Raw genomic sequence first — 20,004 nt, forward strand, 5'->3', positions numbered from 1 at the left:
AAAGTAAAGGGAGAGGGAGGAAAAAAATCTGGCCAAAATATGTTTTAAGTACATGTTGTAAACAATGAAATATATTTTTGAAACTGAAAAATATATTTAATTTCAGCCTTTATATACCAAAATATATTTCAAAATGTATTTCAGGGACAAGAAAATACATTTCCAATCTTACAGAAGCCTACATTTAGTCTAAACGCAAATCGCAAATGTTGATGAAATGACCTACTAGAGATCAAAACTAGATTTACAATAATTTAATAATGTTTTTTTTTGTTTGTTTTTTTTTTTTTTTATTTAAATATATATAAAAATGTTCAAATGTGTTATATGTTCACATGCATTAAAGACAAAAAAAATTGATTTTTTTTTTTTTTTTCAAATGGAAAATGTGAGTGTATTTTCTTGGATAAAAACTATATGAAGGGCAAGACTGTTTTTAAATGCTTTTAAAAATATATATTTACTTTTTTTATTTATTTATAAAAAATGGCCAAAAATATATTTTTTGAAAATATATATGATATATTTACATAAATATATTTTGAAACATATTTTAGCAAATACATTTTTTGGATAAATTTGCTTTTTTTTTTTTTTTTTGCCATTTGGGAACATGCAAGGTAACAAACGTACCCAGGTTTTTGATGAAATGACCTACTAGAGATCAAAACTAGATTTACAATAATTTAATAATGTTTTTTTTTTTTTTTTTTTTTTTTTTTTTAAATATATATAAAAATGTTCAAATGTGTTATATGTTCACATGCATTAAAGACAAAAAAAAATGATTTTTTTTTTTTTTTTTTTTTTCAAATGGAAAATGTGAGTGTATTTTCTTGGATAAAAACTATATGAAGGGCAAGACCGTTTTTAAATGCTTTTAAAAATATATATTTACTTTTTTTATTTATTTATAAAAAATGGCCAAAAATATATTTTTTGAAAATATATATGATATATTTACATAAATATATTTTGAAACATATTTTAGCAAATACATTTTTTGGATAAATTTGCTTTTTTTTTTTTTTTTTTTTTTTTTTTTTTTTTTTTGCCATTTGGGAACATGCAAGGTAACAAACGTACCCAAACTATGACATCTTATATGTATACAAGTTGGGTTTGTTGTCACTCAAAGCATAATTTGACACTTATTACAAAATATAAAGACGTATCTAAATCCTAGCCCCAATTGCATACAGTAAAAAGCCTTGTATTACCACCTGAAACCTTTTGGTAGCTGTTTTTAGGATGCAACTGATGGATTTTCTAGGATGATTATTTGACTCCATGTTTACTCAACTAGTTCCAATATCCATTAAATGCAAAAAGCATGTAGCAGCTTCAACAGTATGCAACAGCAGGTAGGCGTTTTTTTGACGTTTTGTGTAGGTATTTTTTAATTGTTTTCAATTCACCTATGCTGCATGAGGAAACCCATGGTAAAAATCCAAAAATCTTTAGGTTTTTAAGATGTCTTTAGTAACTAAACTAATTGTGTGTTTTATTATAAATAATTAATCATTTTTATTCATGCTTGTTTGTTTTTCCTTCTTTTTTTTCCCTATGAAAAATGATCAATCCTACTGTTTCACATTCTTCAAAATGTTGGACGATCACTGGCAGTTTATTTAAAATTTTACTTGGTTCATAATTTAAAAACTGTATTTATGGTGTTTATTGTGTGCCAACCAATGAACAATTTTACAAAATAATATTCAGTTGATTCAGAGTTTCTCTCATCAACATGTTTCAAAAACAAAAGACATGATGTGTCATAATGGAGCATGTTTTCTTTGTCCAGAAAGGAAAAAGAAAAAATGCTCAGTTTCTGGAAATTACTGTAATTATTACAGTGTTTGTTGGCTTGACCATGTATTTTCAGTCTGCAGCTGATCTGTTATCTGGTTTGACTCCTAATTCAGGCCTATGTTTGACAGAACTCACATACATTAAAGCTTTGCTTTTGAGTTAGTTACAATTTTTGAGACTAGATATAAACTGCCAGTCAAAAGTTTTTGAACAGTAGGATTTTTAATGTTTTTTAAAGGAGTATTTTCTGCTCACCAAGCCTGCATTTAAAGTACAGCAAAAACAGTAACATTTTGAAATATTACTATTATTATTATTATATATTATTATTTTTTAAATGTAATTTATTCCTGTGATCGAACCTGAATATTTCAGTGTCACATGATCCTTCAGAAATTATTCTAATATGCTGATTTGCTGCTCAAGAAACATTTTTGTAACATATGCGACTGAAATACTAATGCTAAAAATCATTGAAATCACAGGAATAAATTACATTTTAAAATCAAATAGAAAACAGTTATTTTAAATAGTAAACTTATTTCATTTTTTTACTGTTTTTGATGTATTTTGGCTTGGTGAGAAGAAGAGACTTCTTTAAAAACATTAAAAATCTTACTGTTCAAAAACTTTTGATTGGTAGTGTATATGTAACATGCAAACACTGACTTCTGACTCAATTGAAATAATAATTAAAAAAAAAAAAAAGGTTTTATCTGAAGAAACCTCTGAGGAAAGTTTATCTATTTTTAAACATTTTACCCTTGGGAGAGCAAAGTCAATGCAAACTAATTAAACTAACGAATCACTGTCTGTGCCTCAACTCATCATAGAATTCCTCTCAAATCCTAACCTTTATCACTGTTTGACCTTGAGCGAGACGAAGCCGAGCTCTTTCTAGAATAAACACACCTCTTGTCCACTGGGAGCCGTGAGGACCGACTGAGCCGCTCTCACACACACAGCAGGACAACACACCATCAGAAGCCAAACGACTCTCACAAACACACAGACAGCAACTATAAATACAAGCAGTTGGTAAGTGATAGCTGGAGCATCTCTTGGCATGTTAATCAGGCTTTCTTTTGCCGTGGGCTATTTAGAGGATTCACCAACACGCCACGCTGAGTTTCCTCACTGCTCCATTCAAGGACAAAAGCATCTCAAACGGATATTTATTATCTTTGCTCTTGGCCAGTATCCATACTTATTATAGCAAACATACACTCACGGCAGCCACTGAATAAAATATAAATGTAAATTGAGACCAGAGTCATTTCAAATGTTTTCTCTGTTTAAAGTGTGCCCTTCAAACGTTTTCTTTAATAAGCTGGTGTTTAACATCAACAATATATAAAATGTTTCATGCAGATAAATAGCACTGGCAACAATCAGTCACTGTCTGTAAAATACTGAACACAACCACCAACTGTACTGCGTGAAGCCCAAAAAGCAGCTTGTATGCTATAAAACCCAAAGACTAATGATTTACTAGATATATATATATATTTTAAATAATTGCATAATGGAATTTGACTATCACCATATATTTTTTTTCTTTTTTTTAAGAAAAAGTAAATACACAACACATTTAGAGTGTCAAAACCACTATTTCAATACCATCCACCATATCTAATAACACTATGCCTAAAATATCATGCATTGGCACCGTTCGATGACATTATTAACCCTGGCTGTAGAGCATTCCAGTTGAACAATATAATGCATATTCATTGACTAAAAATAAACTTGACCAAAATATATTTTGCATTAATACCTTGTAAAAGTTAAAACATGGTCTGCTTTGCTGCTGTCAAGCCAGAGGAAGATTTTTGTTCAGACTTTTAGGGAAAAATTGTATAATTGATCATTAATGAAACGAGATTTAATAATCAACGCTATCATATCGATTTTTCCAGTCCTATTTGTGAAACCCTTGTATGATGTGTCCATGTAAGGTTCATCTGAAGTTCTCTCACTCCCCCTACAGGACACAATGACTAAATTTAGTGAAAAGAGTTGCTGCATTCTTGTGTAGCAGAAGATTCAAGGTGAAGGATCTGATGCTGAGATGTTTTGTTTTTCGGAACCAATATAGTGATGACATATTTAAGTAATAGTAATACGTTTATAATACATTTTGAACTGCAAATTTAATGCTACAGTATTTTAGGGTGGAGATGTCCTACCTTTATTTTAAAATATTGATTAAATCATTCGCTTTAATGTGAACTTGCTTGGTAGATCAGAAACCAAAACTGGAAATGCAAAGATGAGTCAGATATGATCCCATCATGCAGATCAGTCACTTGCTGGAATACAACTACACAATGCCATTTTAAAGCAGGAGTATGTAGTGTCTCCTCTAGTGTCACCTAACCGAACTACAAAAAACATAGCATGTTTTCAAACTTTGTCAGGCTCCTTTCGCGCATATGGCTACCACTAACTAATAACAAACAGCTTTTATGGCATGTCTCAACAGGGACAGTAAAATCAGGCTACTTTCAATAAAAGCTCTAACATATCACAAATACTTTGTTTAGCTTTCCTGTCCAGAAGAAACTCTTCAAGTTCGTAATATAGATTAAAACCCAAACATTCCATTCAAATATTGTTAAAACACTGCCATTATTTACCCTTGTTTTTTCTCGTTGCCTGTCACCGTATTTGTCAAGTCTTCATATTTTAGCTTGCACTTCTGTAATGGAATCTGAATTTGTTTTTCCACACATGCTAAACACTTTCAGGCTCAGCCTGCTATAGTAGCCACGCCCCAAACTCACGCTGTTGGAGATTGACCGTTGAAGGTGGACCGGCAGGTAGGACATCCAATCATTGCAGTCGGACCGAATAGCCCTAGACTACCATTTGTATTTGTCCCAGCATGGACTTACGTAGCTCCGCCCCTTTTCAGCACTGCGCTCGTTGTCTTCTGACTTCTGTTTGTATTTCCACAACATTAAGGTAAGGTCTTACTAATATATGAATGAACAAATCGTTTTAAAAATCTTCCGGTCTACTGACATTTGTTATGACACACGTTTCAAGGTTTAATATTCGTTAACTCTACAGTAAATAAATTCACTAAACCAGCTAATTATGATGCTATAGATGTAAAAACGGTTCAAAGACAAAATTGTAAAGATGGCTGTACATTTGTTACTCTGACGTATCCACCTTGTTCTTCCTGTAAGAGCAGATGCGACCATTTGTACATTTTATGTGTCTGGCTTTTAGTGTCATCTTCATTTATTAAAACATGACATAAGCTTTAATGACAAATTGAACAGATGAGAATACAGTAGTTAAATCATAGGATTTTATTGTAAATCTAAAGATTGTTGTGTGAATTCAAACACAGTTTGTGATTATTAAAAACTATGGTATATGAATACGTTTATCCATGTAAATGTATATTTAGAATAATCCGTAAAATAAACATGCCTAAAATTGTGGTTATAGCGACTACTGTAATGCACTGGCAGAAAGTCGGTTAACGTAGCCACACTTCTGTGGCCCTGTGGCACGATGGCTGCTGCCCAATAAAGCTGCCGGCTTCCCCTGGGCTGCTAGTTCAGTCCTCTGGTTGCTGGTTGCTTTCACACTATTTATTTAGTGTGACACATCTCCAATTAAAGTGTGCAGAGAGCTGCATTCCCCCCTCTCTCCTCCCCACAAACCCTCTATCATAAAGAGAGAAAGACAAAGAAGAGAGAAAGAGGGAGAATATTCTGCCTTCCAGCGATGATTGCAGTCATTTCCCACTGTGGCAGCTCAGAGTCTTGCCCTGAGAGGTGCTCTGAATTATAATTGTGAGATGTACGGAAGCTGTGTTTTTCTAGATGACAGCACAGCTAGCGAACACAGATACCATGACCTTATAAAATGAGCACTTTAATCGATCAAGTTTATTTTGGTTGCTGTCATATTTCTGCCTAATCACAATTCAGACTTCATTAAATATCCTATATATAGTAATATAACTTTTTAATGCATTTTTCGATGCACTACGTCTCCCTTACTTTCACGCCTAATTTAAATAATAAGCTCTTCTGCAGAGAACTTCATGAACTGAACTTGGTGTGTCATATTAGGGAGACATACAAAATGTGCAGTGGTTTCCCTGGACTGGAGCCAAGAACTACTGCTCTAACGTTTGACATTTTGATCCTGTTTTCTCCCAAATCACCCTTATGTTCTAGGATCTGACAGGCATGCTCTTAGTTACAAGAAGACAAAAGATACCATCGTTGAACTAATGAGTGGCCCTTAATCAGGCCATTTAAATATTAATTTTGATCTCTGGTGTAGCCGAAGGTTTTCTGTGCCGGTGGTTCCCAATGGCAAAGCTTTTCCCATAATACTTGTATGGAAGAGAGGCATACATTGACTTCGAATGGCAGAGCCACTATAGTTATTTCTCTGAAGGCAATGGAACTGATTGACCAAATGTTACTTTGATGTCTCTCTATATGCATGCAGCATTCAGCACATCAGCCTGACTTAAATTTACAGAGGGAAGCTTTAAGACTTGAGCACAAGGAAAGACCACCCAATGACTGATCTTTCTTTTTTGGCTTGCCTGTGGAACATCCTGTAGAGTTGTAACTAAAGCTTTCAGTTTGCCAATAACAACCGCACACAGGGTATGCAACTCTATCTTTAATGCACTAATAAATCAAATTTCAGTCATCACCTGAAGTCATAGTCACCTATGGCTCCAGCCAGAATGCTGAAGAACCATTGGCGGGCAATATTTCTGCATAGTTGCCACAAAAGTTGTTGCAGTGTGCATGATGCTACACAACTTGCGCTTGGCTGCAGGAGATGAGAAGGATCCACTGCATCCAGCGGCAAATGAAACCGAGGATATCGTAATCCAAGATCACATGATCACTATTGGAAATTACATCCTCGAAGTGACCATTGCATGTACCCTTCACTAACAGACTTGTGGAAGGACCCTGCATGAAGAGATTGAATTGTGCAATTTCATTCGGAACATCCTTACAAATGGCACTCCCTTCCTGAAGTGCGGTTCAAGGGGTCAAATAATTGTAAGGATAATCATGTAAACTGTATTTTTTGCCTTATTTGTAAGATTAATAAACATGTTCTGACTTATATAATTTGTGGAAAAGTTCTGGTTGCAAATGATCGGTTGTCACAGGACTTTCATAAACAGGAGAAGTGTATGGAAGCTTGAAAAAGAGATTTTAAAGATCCAAGAGTCAGTAAAACAATAATTCATAATAAGTTCATCAACCCTTACCTACTGGATGTGCATGATCTCTCTTTAACTGTCCCAATTAAAAGGCTGCATCCTTTGATGACCGCAAAGCTTGGACCTGGGGTAGGGTAGGCTAGTGGTTCCCAACTACGTTCCTGGAGACCCCCCCAACACTGCACATTTTGCATCTCTCCTTTGTCTGACACACCCATTTTTCAGGTCTTGGAATCTCTATTAATGAGCTGGTGATCTGAATCAGGTGTTTGATTAAGGTGACATGGAAAACATGTAGTGTTAGGGGGCCTCCAGGACCATGGTTGGGAAACACTGGAGTAGGCCACAAAGGGTCCATTTGTTATAGCCTTCATTGCCCAAGAAATAGAGGGAACATTTCGAGGCCGCATTTAGAGGACTCTTCAAGTTGGGACAGCTTTTGTTGCACCACGGTGACGCATTCACGCTTTAAATATGTGACCCAGGATCACAAAACCAGTCATAAGGGTAATTTTTTCAAAATTGAGATTTATACATCATATGAAAGCTGGATAAATAAGCGTTTCATTGATGTATAGTTTGTTAGGATGGGACAATATTTGGTCGAGATATGACTATTTAAAAATCAGGAATGTGAGGGTGCAAAAAAATCTAAATATTGAGAAAATCGCCTTAAAAGTTGTCCAAAGGATGTTCTTAATAATGAATATTGCTAATCAAAAATTAAGTTTTCATATATTTACAGTAGGGATTTTACAAAATATCTTCATGGAACATGATCTTTATTTAATATCCTAATGATTTTTGGCATAAAAGAAAAATCTATAATTTTGACCCATACAATGTATTTTTGGCTATTGCTACAAATATACCCCAGCGACTTAAGACTGGTTTTGTGGTCCAGGGTCACATATGGCCTTCAAAAGTTGAAGTTTTTGAGTCAAATAATTGAGTCTGACAATGGCCTCTTTAACTAGAAATCTGGCCAAGTATGAGTTTGTTAAGGCTACAGTCCTGCCTTGGGCAAAGCAGTAGAAAATGGACAAATTTGTCCAATTAAACCAAAACTTTTGTCCATTTGTGTGTTTCCAGTTCGTACCAATTACAGAGTGTTACGCAGATTCCTGGGAATAGCTGGACGCTATTGCATCAAGTGTTACACCTTTAATTGAGCTTATTGTGGCTCATTTCCACCAAGCCGTAGGGGTCAGTACAGCACAGTATGGTACGATTCTGGACGGTAAACTCTTATCCGGCGTGCATTTCCACCGCCAACAGTACCCTTAAAGGAGAAGTCCACGTCCAGAACAACAATTTACAGATAATGTAACCCCCTTATCATCCAAGATGTTCATGTCTTTCTTTCTTCAGTCGTAAAGAAATTATGTTTTTTGAGGAAAACATTTCAGGATTGAAATTGACAAAATCATCCTAACATCGCTGCAAAAGTAAAGTGAACATACAAAGAAGGTCAAACACCCTTAACAAAAATGGTAAAACAGCCATATAAGACGATTTTGAAGTTGAGGGAGAACATGAGATGGGAGTTTTTCGACATACCCTAACTGTCATGAACCGGGAAAAAAACAGAGTTCAAGGAAAGTAAGACAAGACGAGTGTTCGACATTAAAAAGTATCTAAATTGTATTATTTTTATGACAATAACCGATCGTTTCGCTAGATAAGACCCTTCTTCCTCAGCTGGGATCATTTACAACCGCATTTGGGATCATCTGAAGCCGCATTTAAACTACATTTTGGAAGTTCAAACTCGGAGCACCATATCAGTCCATTATATGGAGAAAAATGCTGAAATGTTTTCCTAAAAAAAAACAATTGAAGAAAGAAAGACATGAACATCTTGGATGACAAGGGGGTGAGTACATTATCTATAAATTTTTGTTCTGGAAGTGGACTTCTCCTTTAACTAGAAATCTGGCCAAGCATGAGTTTGTTAAGGCTACAGTCACCTACCTTGGGGAAATTAGTAGAAAATGGACAAGTTTCTCCAAATGAAGCAAAAACTTTGTCCATTTGTGTGTTTCCAGTTCGTACCAGTTGCAGAGTGTTACGCAGATTCCTGGGAATAGCTGAACGCTATTGTGGGTTTCGTCCAAATTTTGCATCAAACGTTGCACCTTTAACTGAGCTTATTATGGCTCGTTTCCACCGAGCCATACAGGTCAGTACAGTACAGTACGGTACGATTCTAGATGGTACACTCTCATCCGGCATGCGTTTCCATCGCCAACAGTACCCTTAAGCCTGCGTTATACTTTCTGCATGCGCAGTGGACGCGGACTACTTTTCGGTATTTATACTACCAAAAGTGTCACTGGTGGTCCACTCGGCCAACGTGTTCCACATGGTAGAACAGCTTGAACAGTAAACAAATGTGAACAAACAGTTGCCCAGAGTTACTGCACATCTGGCTGTCTTTATATTGTTTTATGGACAGATCGTAGAGGTGTGGGTAATGATAGACTTCCTAACACAGTCTGCGTATGTGCAGTGGGTGCTTCTGTAGCCTACTGACGATTCTCTGTCAAACAACCTCTAGGTCCATCCTTTAGGACAACTGTGCTAAAAACCCAAATTGAGGGGTCCCAAAAAAGTGGTACAGTTCACCATTTTGGTATCATTTACAACTTCCGACAATGGAAACTGACATTATTGCATATCATACTGTACTGTACCGCTCTGTGGAACCAAGCCATATGTATCATAGTAACATTTGAGTGAACCAGTATTTCTCAGCAAGCATATGATGGAGCCAAGGATTTGCTGGCTGTGTAGCTGTGCTTATTTCACAGGATGGGGTACAGCAGGGATGCCAAATCTTGTTCCTGGAGATCTACCTACCTACTTAATTAGTTGGTTCAGTTGTGTTTGATCATGGTTGGAGCTGAAATTTGCAGGAAGGCAGATCTTGTAGGGGGACTGGGAGTGCATACGACAACATACTTGCTTTGATGGCAAGTTTGAAAACATGACAGAAATACAACCCACTACAGTACCAGATTGTTTTAATCAAATTTCAGCAAGACATACAGGTAATTTTAAAATGGAACGTCCCACCTTCAAAAACGAAAGAAAACAAAAATTCAATACAGTCAATAAGCACACGGGACGACACTTTGAGCTACTGTTCAACACCTGGACTCAATCTGAGCTCTATTTGATAAAGCATAAAATACATTTATACATCATAGCATAGTTCTGAACCTGAAATTTAAAACCATTTTCCACCTCTCCACTAGCCTTCATTCGCACCTCAGCATTATTGCTTCTCTGACATTTGCAGGAGAGGAGAAAATAAAAAAAACAACAACGCACAATGAATTTTATTAAAAAAACAAAACACGTTCCATTGCTGTGTGTGTTTACGTATTTTCACTGATTTTGTAAGTTGCTGTAAATAAGGCAGCTGTTTCACTTAAGGCATTGCTGCTGTGAAATTGCTTCTCTGTTAAACTCAACGATGCACGTACGAGTCGACAGGAATTTCTTAAAATGTGTACGCTTTCTCTTTTTTTTTGTCGAGTGAGTTTTATGGGCGTTTCACGAATAGATCACCTGTGCTGAGAATCGAGCCAATCGTTGATCGGTTTGTTCAAATGCTTGTGGCCGAATGAAGAGTTCAGTCTACGTTAGTGGGAAGATTCATCTCTTCGTAGGTGATGTGTAGAGATTTCGAGAGCACGACAGCCCTTCATCTGATCACACACAGCTCCAAATTGGAAATGCTAGGGTGGGAATTCAAATGCTCGTCATCTACTGCTGGTAGTTGCCATACTGCCCCTGTGAAGGAGGATAAGAGTCATGTATCACATTTGGAAAAATTATCCCATTATAGTTACTTTTAAAGATGGAATTATTATGGATTAAATGTGACATTTAAGTGAGAAACACAAGTTTGAAAAGGAGCTAATGAGTAGTCACAATGTTTCAACCAGGGTTTCTGCAAGTTTTATGAATGCTAAATGTAAATTTCTTGTATAAGCAAGTTTAAAGTTTAAAAATACAGCTTCTAATAGATCTCTATTACTTTTCAATTAATTTACAAATAAATAAATAAGAACATTTTCCGCTGCAAATGTCTAAAGATTCAAGCGATACACTGACATAAGTCTAGTTTTATGAGAAATGTGTTCAAATAAAGTGAGCTTATGATTAAAATGAACAAATATCTCCCAGGTGGCTCAGAATATCAACTTAAATCAAAGGTAACACATGTTTTCATGCACAACTGACATATTCATTTATACTAAATTTTGCTCCATTTCTCAAAAAACAAGAATTCCTATGCTCAATTTGCATCTCAAGTAAATGTATCTTGATTTAAAGCTTGTTTAGATAATTATACTGGAATTTTTGCATGCAGCATTTAATGCCTTGACTATGAATTAAAGACTTTTTTTCTCTAATTCAAGACCTTTTTGAGATCAGCAGACAAACTGTTCAACAAGACACATGAAGAAATGGTACCAAAATCGGCGAACTTCACACCACCAGATTATTGCGCTGTAACACACTGTGAACAAACCTTAACTAAAGGTTCACTCTCATTTAAACAAGGCATTTATAAACAAAAATGTTGACATATTTCAGTAGGGCTCTGTAGTGACGGGAGGGTTTCTCACCTGGTCAAACGCATAGGGGCGCTGTGGCTGTCCTTGTGGTGGTCCGGGCTGTGGTGGTCTGTAGGCTGAATACTGCTGCCCTTGACTCTGGGGGTAGTTTGGATACTGACTTGGAGCGCCTTGAGATGGACCTGTAGTACAAAAAGAAAAGTGTTAACTGAGGGGATTTAATAAATTATTTTTTTTCCTCTGAAAACTGACAAGCCGTCCAAACGGCTACACACTTAAAATATCTGTCAGTGTTTTTACAATTCAGCCATTAAAGACATGTTGAAAAACAATAAATACAGCAGTTAATTTCAAACACTGATTAAGAAGTGTACATGCTTTAATGAAAGATTTTACATTTCTCACTTTTTTTGTGTTGTTGCTGTTCTCTTGTAAAATCTGCCAATAACAAAAAGCCTTTATATTTGTCAGGTTTATCAACAACTGCATCTTCATTAAATGTACTGACTGCCAAAAGAATATCTTTGTGTTAAAAATGTAACTTGAATTGTCTGCAAGTGCTTACTTCTGGATTCACATTAATCAATACAGACTTCAGATGCCTCAGACATGTATCTGTCAGTAAAACTCATACCATAGGCCTGCTGCTGTCCAGGATATCCCTGCTGTCCCGTGTACTGCTGCTGCGGTGGGTAACCCTGCTGCTGCGGCGGACCCTGCTGATACGCCTCTTGCTGCTGACCATACTGTGCATTTCCTACAGGAAGAGGACCAAACGATTCATGAAACATCAGCAATGCACAACTCCTGGTAAGAAACTTTGCTATAAATTATATCATATCAAGAAAAATAACATATGAAGAGTTGGTTTTGCAAATTTTTTCAAAAATCATGTTTTTATTCTGCATTCCAAGTAATATCATTCAAACTGCAGTTGGGATGTTTTGGTTAAATAACAACTCAAAATAAAACAAAAACATGATACCACCAAAATCATGATTTATAAAAATTAAAAATCTGTTTTTTCAAATGAACTATTCATATAAAACATTTTCCACCAATGATTTGGTAAAGATTATCTGTGCTATACTTAAGCAGTAAACAGCAGTTTGTAGGGCCCTATGATTTCTGCAGTGCGGAAAACACGGATGGAATTGTGGAATCTAGTCATAAAAACGGAATTTACTGAATAAAGCGGAATGTCACGGAATTTGTCAAAGTTTGAATGAATTAATCAAAATAGGTCATTACACTTAAATCAAACCGCAATATGGACCAGTAGCTGTAAATATTACGCCAAAAAAATACCATTTAAATGTGAATCCTGCATGTTCTGCGCATTACTGTTTTAATGAATGGAGCAGACCAGCGGTTTTGTTTACTACACACTGAAGCGCGCGTGATGCATGCAGTGATTTCTGCATCTGTCGCCTCACTAAAAGAGGACATAAATACATGAACAATATCAGCTAAGAGTCACTTCATGAGCATTTGACCATTCCATTTTAGGAAAACTAGCATTATATCATATACACACACAGAAATGTAAAGGTAGACACGGCAACCCGTCAAAATAAAAATCGGGTTTAACTTGAAGACACTGTGCCAAAAATATATTACTACTATTGCTACTACTACTAAAATGAAACAAACATACATTTTTAGGGTATAATCACACAACAATTCTTCCATGTTTTATTTTAATAGTAAATTCCCCTTTTGTTTGCCAACAAAAAGTTATTTCTTAACTTAACTGCTTAATTTTCAATAATTAAAAAAAATAAATGAAACTAATGTTTTATGCCTTCATTTGATAACCGGAAAATTTAAAATACACAACACAGAATTTCTGAGGCTAAAAAACAAAACAAAACAAAACAAAACAAAACAACTTTCATAAGACTATTTTAAGAATACATTTGAATAAATTAAGTATGCATTCAAATATTTAGACACGCTAAAACACAGAATTTGATAACAATAAAACTTACGGTGAGAAAAAATAAAACATTTTATAGGGCCCTAAACATGTCATTTTTTTAAACCTTTATTAAATTAATGTAAAATTGTATAAGTTGCATGATTTTAATTAATCAGACATCCTCTTTGATTAATAAAATTTAATTTAACCATTAAAAAGGAGTTAAAACGGAATCCAGAAAAATTAAAACAGAAAAAATGGAACTTGGAAAAAAAATTATACCGATTTAATTAGTGGCCTCAAGTTTGCAAGAGAATAGATCCTTACCCTCTGGCGCTCCCTGTGCTCCATGGCTGTATTGCTCCGTGTAATATTCCTCTTGACCAGGATATTGCTGAGGAGGTCCTGAAAACACACCAAACAGACATTAAAGCAACCAAAACTTATTGATTCAATATTGCATCAAGAGATTTCAGCTTACCTTGATGTGGCGGCCTGTAGGGTGGCATGGGCCTCTGTCCCATCACGTGATTGCCTTGACCCATAATGCCCATGGGGTTCTGCTGCCCCTGGTAATGCTGCCCACTGCCACCAGAAGGGGGCATGTTGTACTGTTGGGAAGGAGCCTGCTGATGCATCATAGGCCCTAGAGCAAACCACAAGCACTCATGGTGAACCATTTCTTATTATATGGTTGATGTCGTTGTTGTTAAAATATAGTTTTGAGAAAAGAGCAGGGCGGTACCCTGATTGGGCTGCATGTTCATGCTGGGTCGAGGGCCGTAATTGCCCATGGGCTGACCCTGGCTCATGTTCATCTGCCCCTGTGACTGGATTCCCTGCGAGGAGGGCACTGTGTGGTTATACGCCCCCATTGAGCCATGGCTGCTGGGCGGTATGTTCATGGAGCCACTGGGTATGCTGGGTGTCTGGTTGGGGCCGGGGCCCTGCATGGACATGTGGTTTGGACCTGCAGAAGCAGAGGTAACAACACAAACCTCTTTACATTTAATCTGAAAATATAACACAATCCTATCTAAAAATCTAATGAAGCACATGACTAAAAGCAATCAATGAGAAGATGTAAACACATTTCATTAATTTGCTTTAGTGTGCCAGTAATAATACAAAAAAAAACAAAAAAAACAATCAGCTTAATAGGGGTGGGAATCTTTAGGCTTCAGAATTCTAGGAATCACAGACCCATTACAAAACAATTCTTGATCTACATTTTTTTTATTAATTAATGAGTTTACCAACTTTGAATATCAAATTTATTTGTACATTTTTATGAAGTTACTTACATAAATACTTTGTAAAATAATTATAAATTAATAATAAATGAAAATATCTGTATGTTAAGAATTACAACCAACTAAATGTAGCTTCAAAACAAGCAAAAAAGGCCAGAAAAAAGACGACAGAAGCGATTAAGACAGCATATGCCAAACAAAGAACTGTGGCACGTTCTCCAAGACGCCTGAAACAAACTCCCTGCAAACTGCAAGCTATTTAGAAACAAGCTGATTTAAGTTTAATTGATTTTGTTAGGTTTTAGTACATTTACACCACCAGTCAAAAGTTTTGAACAGTAAGATTTTTCATGTTTTTTAAAGGAGTCTCTTCTGCTTACCAAGCCTGCATTTATTTGATCCAAAGTACAGCAAAAACAGTACAATTTTGAAATATTTTTACCAATTAAAATAACTGGTTTCTATTTTAATACATTTTAAAATGTTATTTATTCCTATGATTTCAAAGCTGAATTTTTAGCATCATTACTCCAGTCACATGATCCTTTAGAAATCATTCTAACATTCTGATGTACTGCTCAAAAAACATTTTACTATTATTAAGTTGAAAACAGCCGAGTAGAATTTTTTCAGGTTTCTCTGATGAATAGAAAGTTCAGAAGAACAGCATTTATCTGAAATAAATATTTTATAACATTATAACTGTCTTTATTATCACTTTTGATCAATTTAAAGCTAAATCTCTTTGCTAAAAGTATTAATTTCCATAATTTCATAATTTCTACATACTGACTCCACGTTTTTGAATGATATAGTGCATAATGTTACAAAAGCTTTTTTATTTCAGATAAATACTGATCTTTGGATCTTTCTATTCATCAAAGAATCTTGAAGAAATATTGTACACAACTGTTTTAAATATTGATAATAATTAATAATAATTAATAATAATAATAGAAAATGTTTCAGAGCAGAATATTAGATTGATTTCTGAAGGATCATGTGACACTGAAGACTGGAGTAATGATGCTGAAAATTTAGCTTTGAACACAGGAATACATTACATACTAAGATACATTCAAATAGAAAACAGTTCTTTTAAACTAAAAATATTTCAGATTTTTGCTGTTTTCGCTGTACTTTGGATCAAATAAATGCAGGCTTGGTGAGCAGAAGAGACTTCCTTAAAAAGCATTCAAAAAACAAAAACTTTTGACTGGTAGTGTATAAATAAAAATTACTCATGGTAATATTTGTGAAAACATTCACACTTTACACATTTTTCACAAGTGTCTTAAAATTTTTCAGAGTACTGTAGTTTGCAGGTAATTTTTCCCAAGCAGCTTGGAGAAGTTGCCACAGCTCTTTTATGGATTTAGGTTTCCTCAGTTGCTGATTCTGGGAGTTTGACAGTGAGTGCACTGGTCTGACTGTACCTGGCATCTGTCCGTTCATCTGGCTCTGCATGTGTGGGGCGGGCGGCCCGTCTGACGGCATACTGTGACCGTGGGGGAGCTGTGGAGTCGCTCCACTCTGATTCATGGGCATGTTCTGAGTGGGCGGCTGTAGAGAAACACAGAGAGACACTTACTCAACCACTCTGATTTTATTCATACAGCACATATCAACTATGAACAAATATATTCTAGCTTGTGGGAAACAGGGAATAAATACTCACGGCCGGAAGCAGAGACTGCATGTTCTGATTGGAGTCTGCTATTGTGGCCAGATACACTAGATTTCTGTGTAGCATCTGTTGATAGCTGTCAGAAAGCAACGAGAAAAGTGCTTTGATCACTGACTGAATTAGGAACAGAATAATGCCACATCCTTCAGGTATCCACGACTTAACCCTTTGTGCGTGTTTTTTTGTTCATTAAATTTTTTTCCCTAATTCCCTTTCATTAAGTTATTTAACAATAGGTACAACAGATTAAGACTCAGGACCACTTTACTATTTTTTTTTTTTTTTTTTATATTTTCCAACTGCATTTTTGCAGCTTTGGCATATGGAGCAAATCTGTTTAGCATTTAGCATATGTAAAAAAATATTGTATCTTGTTTTTCATAAAAAAAAACAACAACAGTGGCAATATGTAAACAATCTGCAATCTCATTTCTATTTTCAGATTCAAATTCTGTCACTAATTACTTGCCCTTATGTCGTTCTAAACCCTTCGTTCTTCTTCGGAACACAAATTAAGATATTTTTAATGAAAGCTTTCTGACCCTTCATAGACAGCAATGGTACGACCACATTCAAGGGCCAGAAAAGTAGTAAGGACATTGTTAAAATAGTCAGAAACAGGGTCGGAAAGCACTCAGATTATCAAAAATATCTTAATTTGTGTTCTGAAGATGAACAAAGGTCCTATGGGTTTGGAACAACATGAGTGAGTAATTAATGACAGACGTCTCATTTTTGGGTGAACTATCCCTTTAAAATCCTAAAAAATGAATGATTTTTTGGCAGCTGTGATCACAAAAAAATCAATTTCAGTGAAAGCTGAAAAAAATTCAAATACAATGTTTCTTCAGCAGACATTCTGTCCTCTTTTTAAATTAATAAATAAAAGACTCTGCATATGAATCAATGTAACAGAACTTACTGTGAACATTCAGCTGTTTTTCCTTTACTCTGGAAGTCCATGATGCACTGAATCAATTGATTGTTTTCATCCAGTAACTGCAGATAAAATGTCATAAAAATGCAGGGAAATTGAGTAAAAGCCAGATCTTACATTTAATTTAAGAAATACAAGATTAGCTGATCAAATCAAACTTAAGTAATGAAAAACTGGTAAAAGAAGCAGAGGGCATCAAAAGCACAGCCAAAGAGGAAAATAAATTTCCTGAGGAAAATAAACAGTGAACAGTAGAGTATTATGTAAAAATACCAATTTTCCAATTAGTTGTGATTCAAACAATGCTGATATTAAATCCCAAGATCAAGCTTTTATTCCATGCCTATTTTCAGTGGCTGTGTAAAATGATTTGCACAGCTCAGACGATAAATAACTCAACCCGTTTTAACTTATTTTATATTTGCAATGTACTCATTACAGTTCTCTGATTCTCGGTTCTGTTCTCCTGCTGTTGTCTCTATGCAGCTGATGCTGCACCTTCAACGCGTTTCTGTAATGAATGTAATGCAGTAACAGGGCTGTGTACCATGAAATAATTCCATAACGGCAGGAAAGGCCTTTCTATTAAGTTGCTCTTGCATGCATGAACGCTTTCTAAAAATTAATATTTCAAATAACGATTTTGAATCAGTCGTTTTGTGCATAAGACAAGACAGTGACATATGGTCATTATATCAATCATCACAATTTCAGGTACTGATTCGTGAAATAACCATACACATAAAATGAACAAAATAACAAATCAAACATTGCTTATGTCAACAAGTGCAAGCAAATCAGTGCTACATGGCGCTGGATGACACCTACTTAACTAGTGGCCGTATAAATATTTTCGTGACTCAACATTATCAGCCGCTCGTTATTACATTAAAACCCAAACATTAATTCAAGCCGCAGAGAATACTGATCAACAGACATGAGTAATAGAAAACCGAAAAATAATGCTTAAATGACCAAATCAGACCCGAGTGATTAAACCAAAATCAGTTCGGAAGATCAAATCATGCATGAGGAACTAAAAACAGATAAACACATCTACAAAACATGTTTGACTAATCAAATCCGACATAAATAATGAAAAAGCAAAGAATACAGGTGGGCGAAATCAGACCCGCGTAATCGAAAAGGAGATGGCGACAGTTAGCATACGCGCTTATAACATAACACACCATTCATCATTAAATCGGGTGGACTGAAAACATATTAGTAATAAGAAATCGCTGGCACAATTCTGTCTGCTTGAACGTGTACACTGCGATGCTTTAACGCAATCCTCTATTGTGATTCATCAGAGAGCCGAGCATGTAGCGGCTAACAAAGACACAGCAAAGCCCAGGAGGTTTCAACAGCTTAAAAACGCTAGACAACGACTCGAAATCAGCTCCGCGTCATGCTCGTGTTTAATTCAGTGTGAGCTGTTGAATACTAGGACAAGTGTCTCTCTAAAATGGTTTGTTTATGGTGTTATGAGAGTGTTGGCGGGAGAGATGTTCCAGCTAACTAGCCGAACCCACTAATGCAAACGCAATTAACCTCGGTTTCATTCTGCTTGAAAAATGATTCATTGAAATTACCTTTTGTATCCCGGCAGGCGTTATATCGCCCTTGGCGCGCTGCCGGTGCGGTGCGAAAGCCACAGACATGTTAGTTTATGTTTAGTTGAGATTACCTCTACAGTCAGTACACATACACACACACACACACACACTGACCGCGAACAAACGCGCTGAGCTGCGAAATCAGAATGATCCATTGCTCACGGAACAGGTGGGGGCGTCACGTCATTGTCATCGCGCTCGAAACAGAAAAATCGACAAGACTGAATCAATAATCAAGACGCTCGCAAAATATTTAACTGGCGACTTTATCCAGAACTTGGTATGTAAAGCACAATGTCCCGACTGACACAAAATATACGCGCTAGAATAGCGCCGCCACACCTTTGTTTAATAATAATGGTTTGTCCCAGAGGGTCACGGAGGGGGAATTCCAAATGCCATTTGCGCAGCCTTAAGTATCGTTGGTTAAATAGTCAAAATGCAATGTGCAAAACAGCACTGTGAAATATAATCTTTGGATTTGCATATCCATATGTGCAACTTTTGGTGCAAAATGAAAATTTCTAATTCAGTTAGAGTCTGTAATTTGCCGTTTTACTTTACCAGTATTTACCAGCATTTAATTTCTATTTAAATTCTGGTATTATAAATAGATACATTAAAAGCATTACTGTGTGTAGTTTTATTTTATTTGTTGTTGTTTTTATTGTTTGTGCAGTAAGAGTACCAGAATTATTATTTAAATGCAGTTCCACAATATTGTCTTTAAAAAGTTTCATTTTTCATTTATTTTTCAATAGTTATTTAATTTTCAAGAATATACTCTTGTTGGTTCTCCTCTGAAAGCTAAACCTATCAAAAAGAGGAGAAAATGTAAATAAATAAATAAATGTTACTCTTTTCATCAACATTCGAAAAGGTCACCAGCAGAGGGAGCAAAGACGAGGGAAAAAAAAAAATTAGTTATCTTCATGTGGGATAAGCAGATGTGGCCA

At 35.6% G+C, this 20,004-nt stretch overlaps 1 protein-coding gene across 2 annotated transcripts; it reads right to left on the minus strand.

The window, feature by feature from the left end:
- Positions 1–10,048: 10,048 nt before the first annotated feature.
- Positions 10,049–19,195, minus strand: ss18 (SS18 subunit of BAF chromatin remodeling complex). 2 transcript variants are annotated; one of them, XM_051094882.1, is made up of 11 exons: positions 19,025–19,195; positions 17,415–17,491; positions 16,484–16,568; positions 16,242–16,368; positions 14,298–14,522; positions 14,034–14,198; positions 13,880–13,957; positions 12,266–12,388; positions 12,037–12,069; positions 11,683–11,813; positions 10,049–10,840 (listed from the first exon to the last, which is right to left on the minus strand). In XM_051094882.1, exons 1-11 carry the CDS (start codon positions 19,091–19,093, stop codon positions 10,814–10,816), a joined length of 1,140 nt encoding a protein of 379 aa, XP_050950839.1. In that variant the 5' UTR covers positions 19,094–19,195; the 3' UTR covers positions 10,049–10,813. The 2 variants fall into 2 exon arrangements, with proteins under 2 accessions (XP_050950839.1, XP_050950847.1); XM_051094890.1 differs by lacking the exon at positions 12,037–12,069.
- Positions 19,196–20,004: the final 809 nt, after the last annotated feature.

The sequence above is a fragment of the Labeo rohita genome, chromosome 2 (assembly GCF_022985175.1).
Source record: "Labeo rohita strain BAU-BD-2019 chromosome 2, IGBB_LRoh.1.0, whole genome shotgun sequence".
Classification (NCBI taxonomy): Eukaryota; Metazoa; Chordata; class Actinopteri; order Cypriniformes; family Cyprinidae; genus Labeo; species Labeo rohita.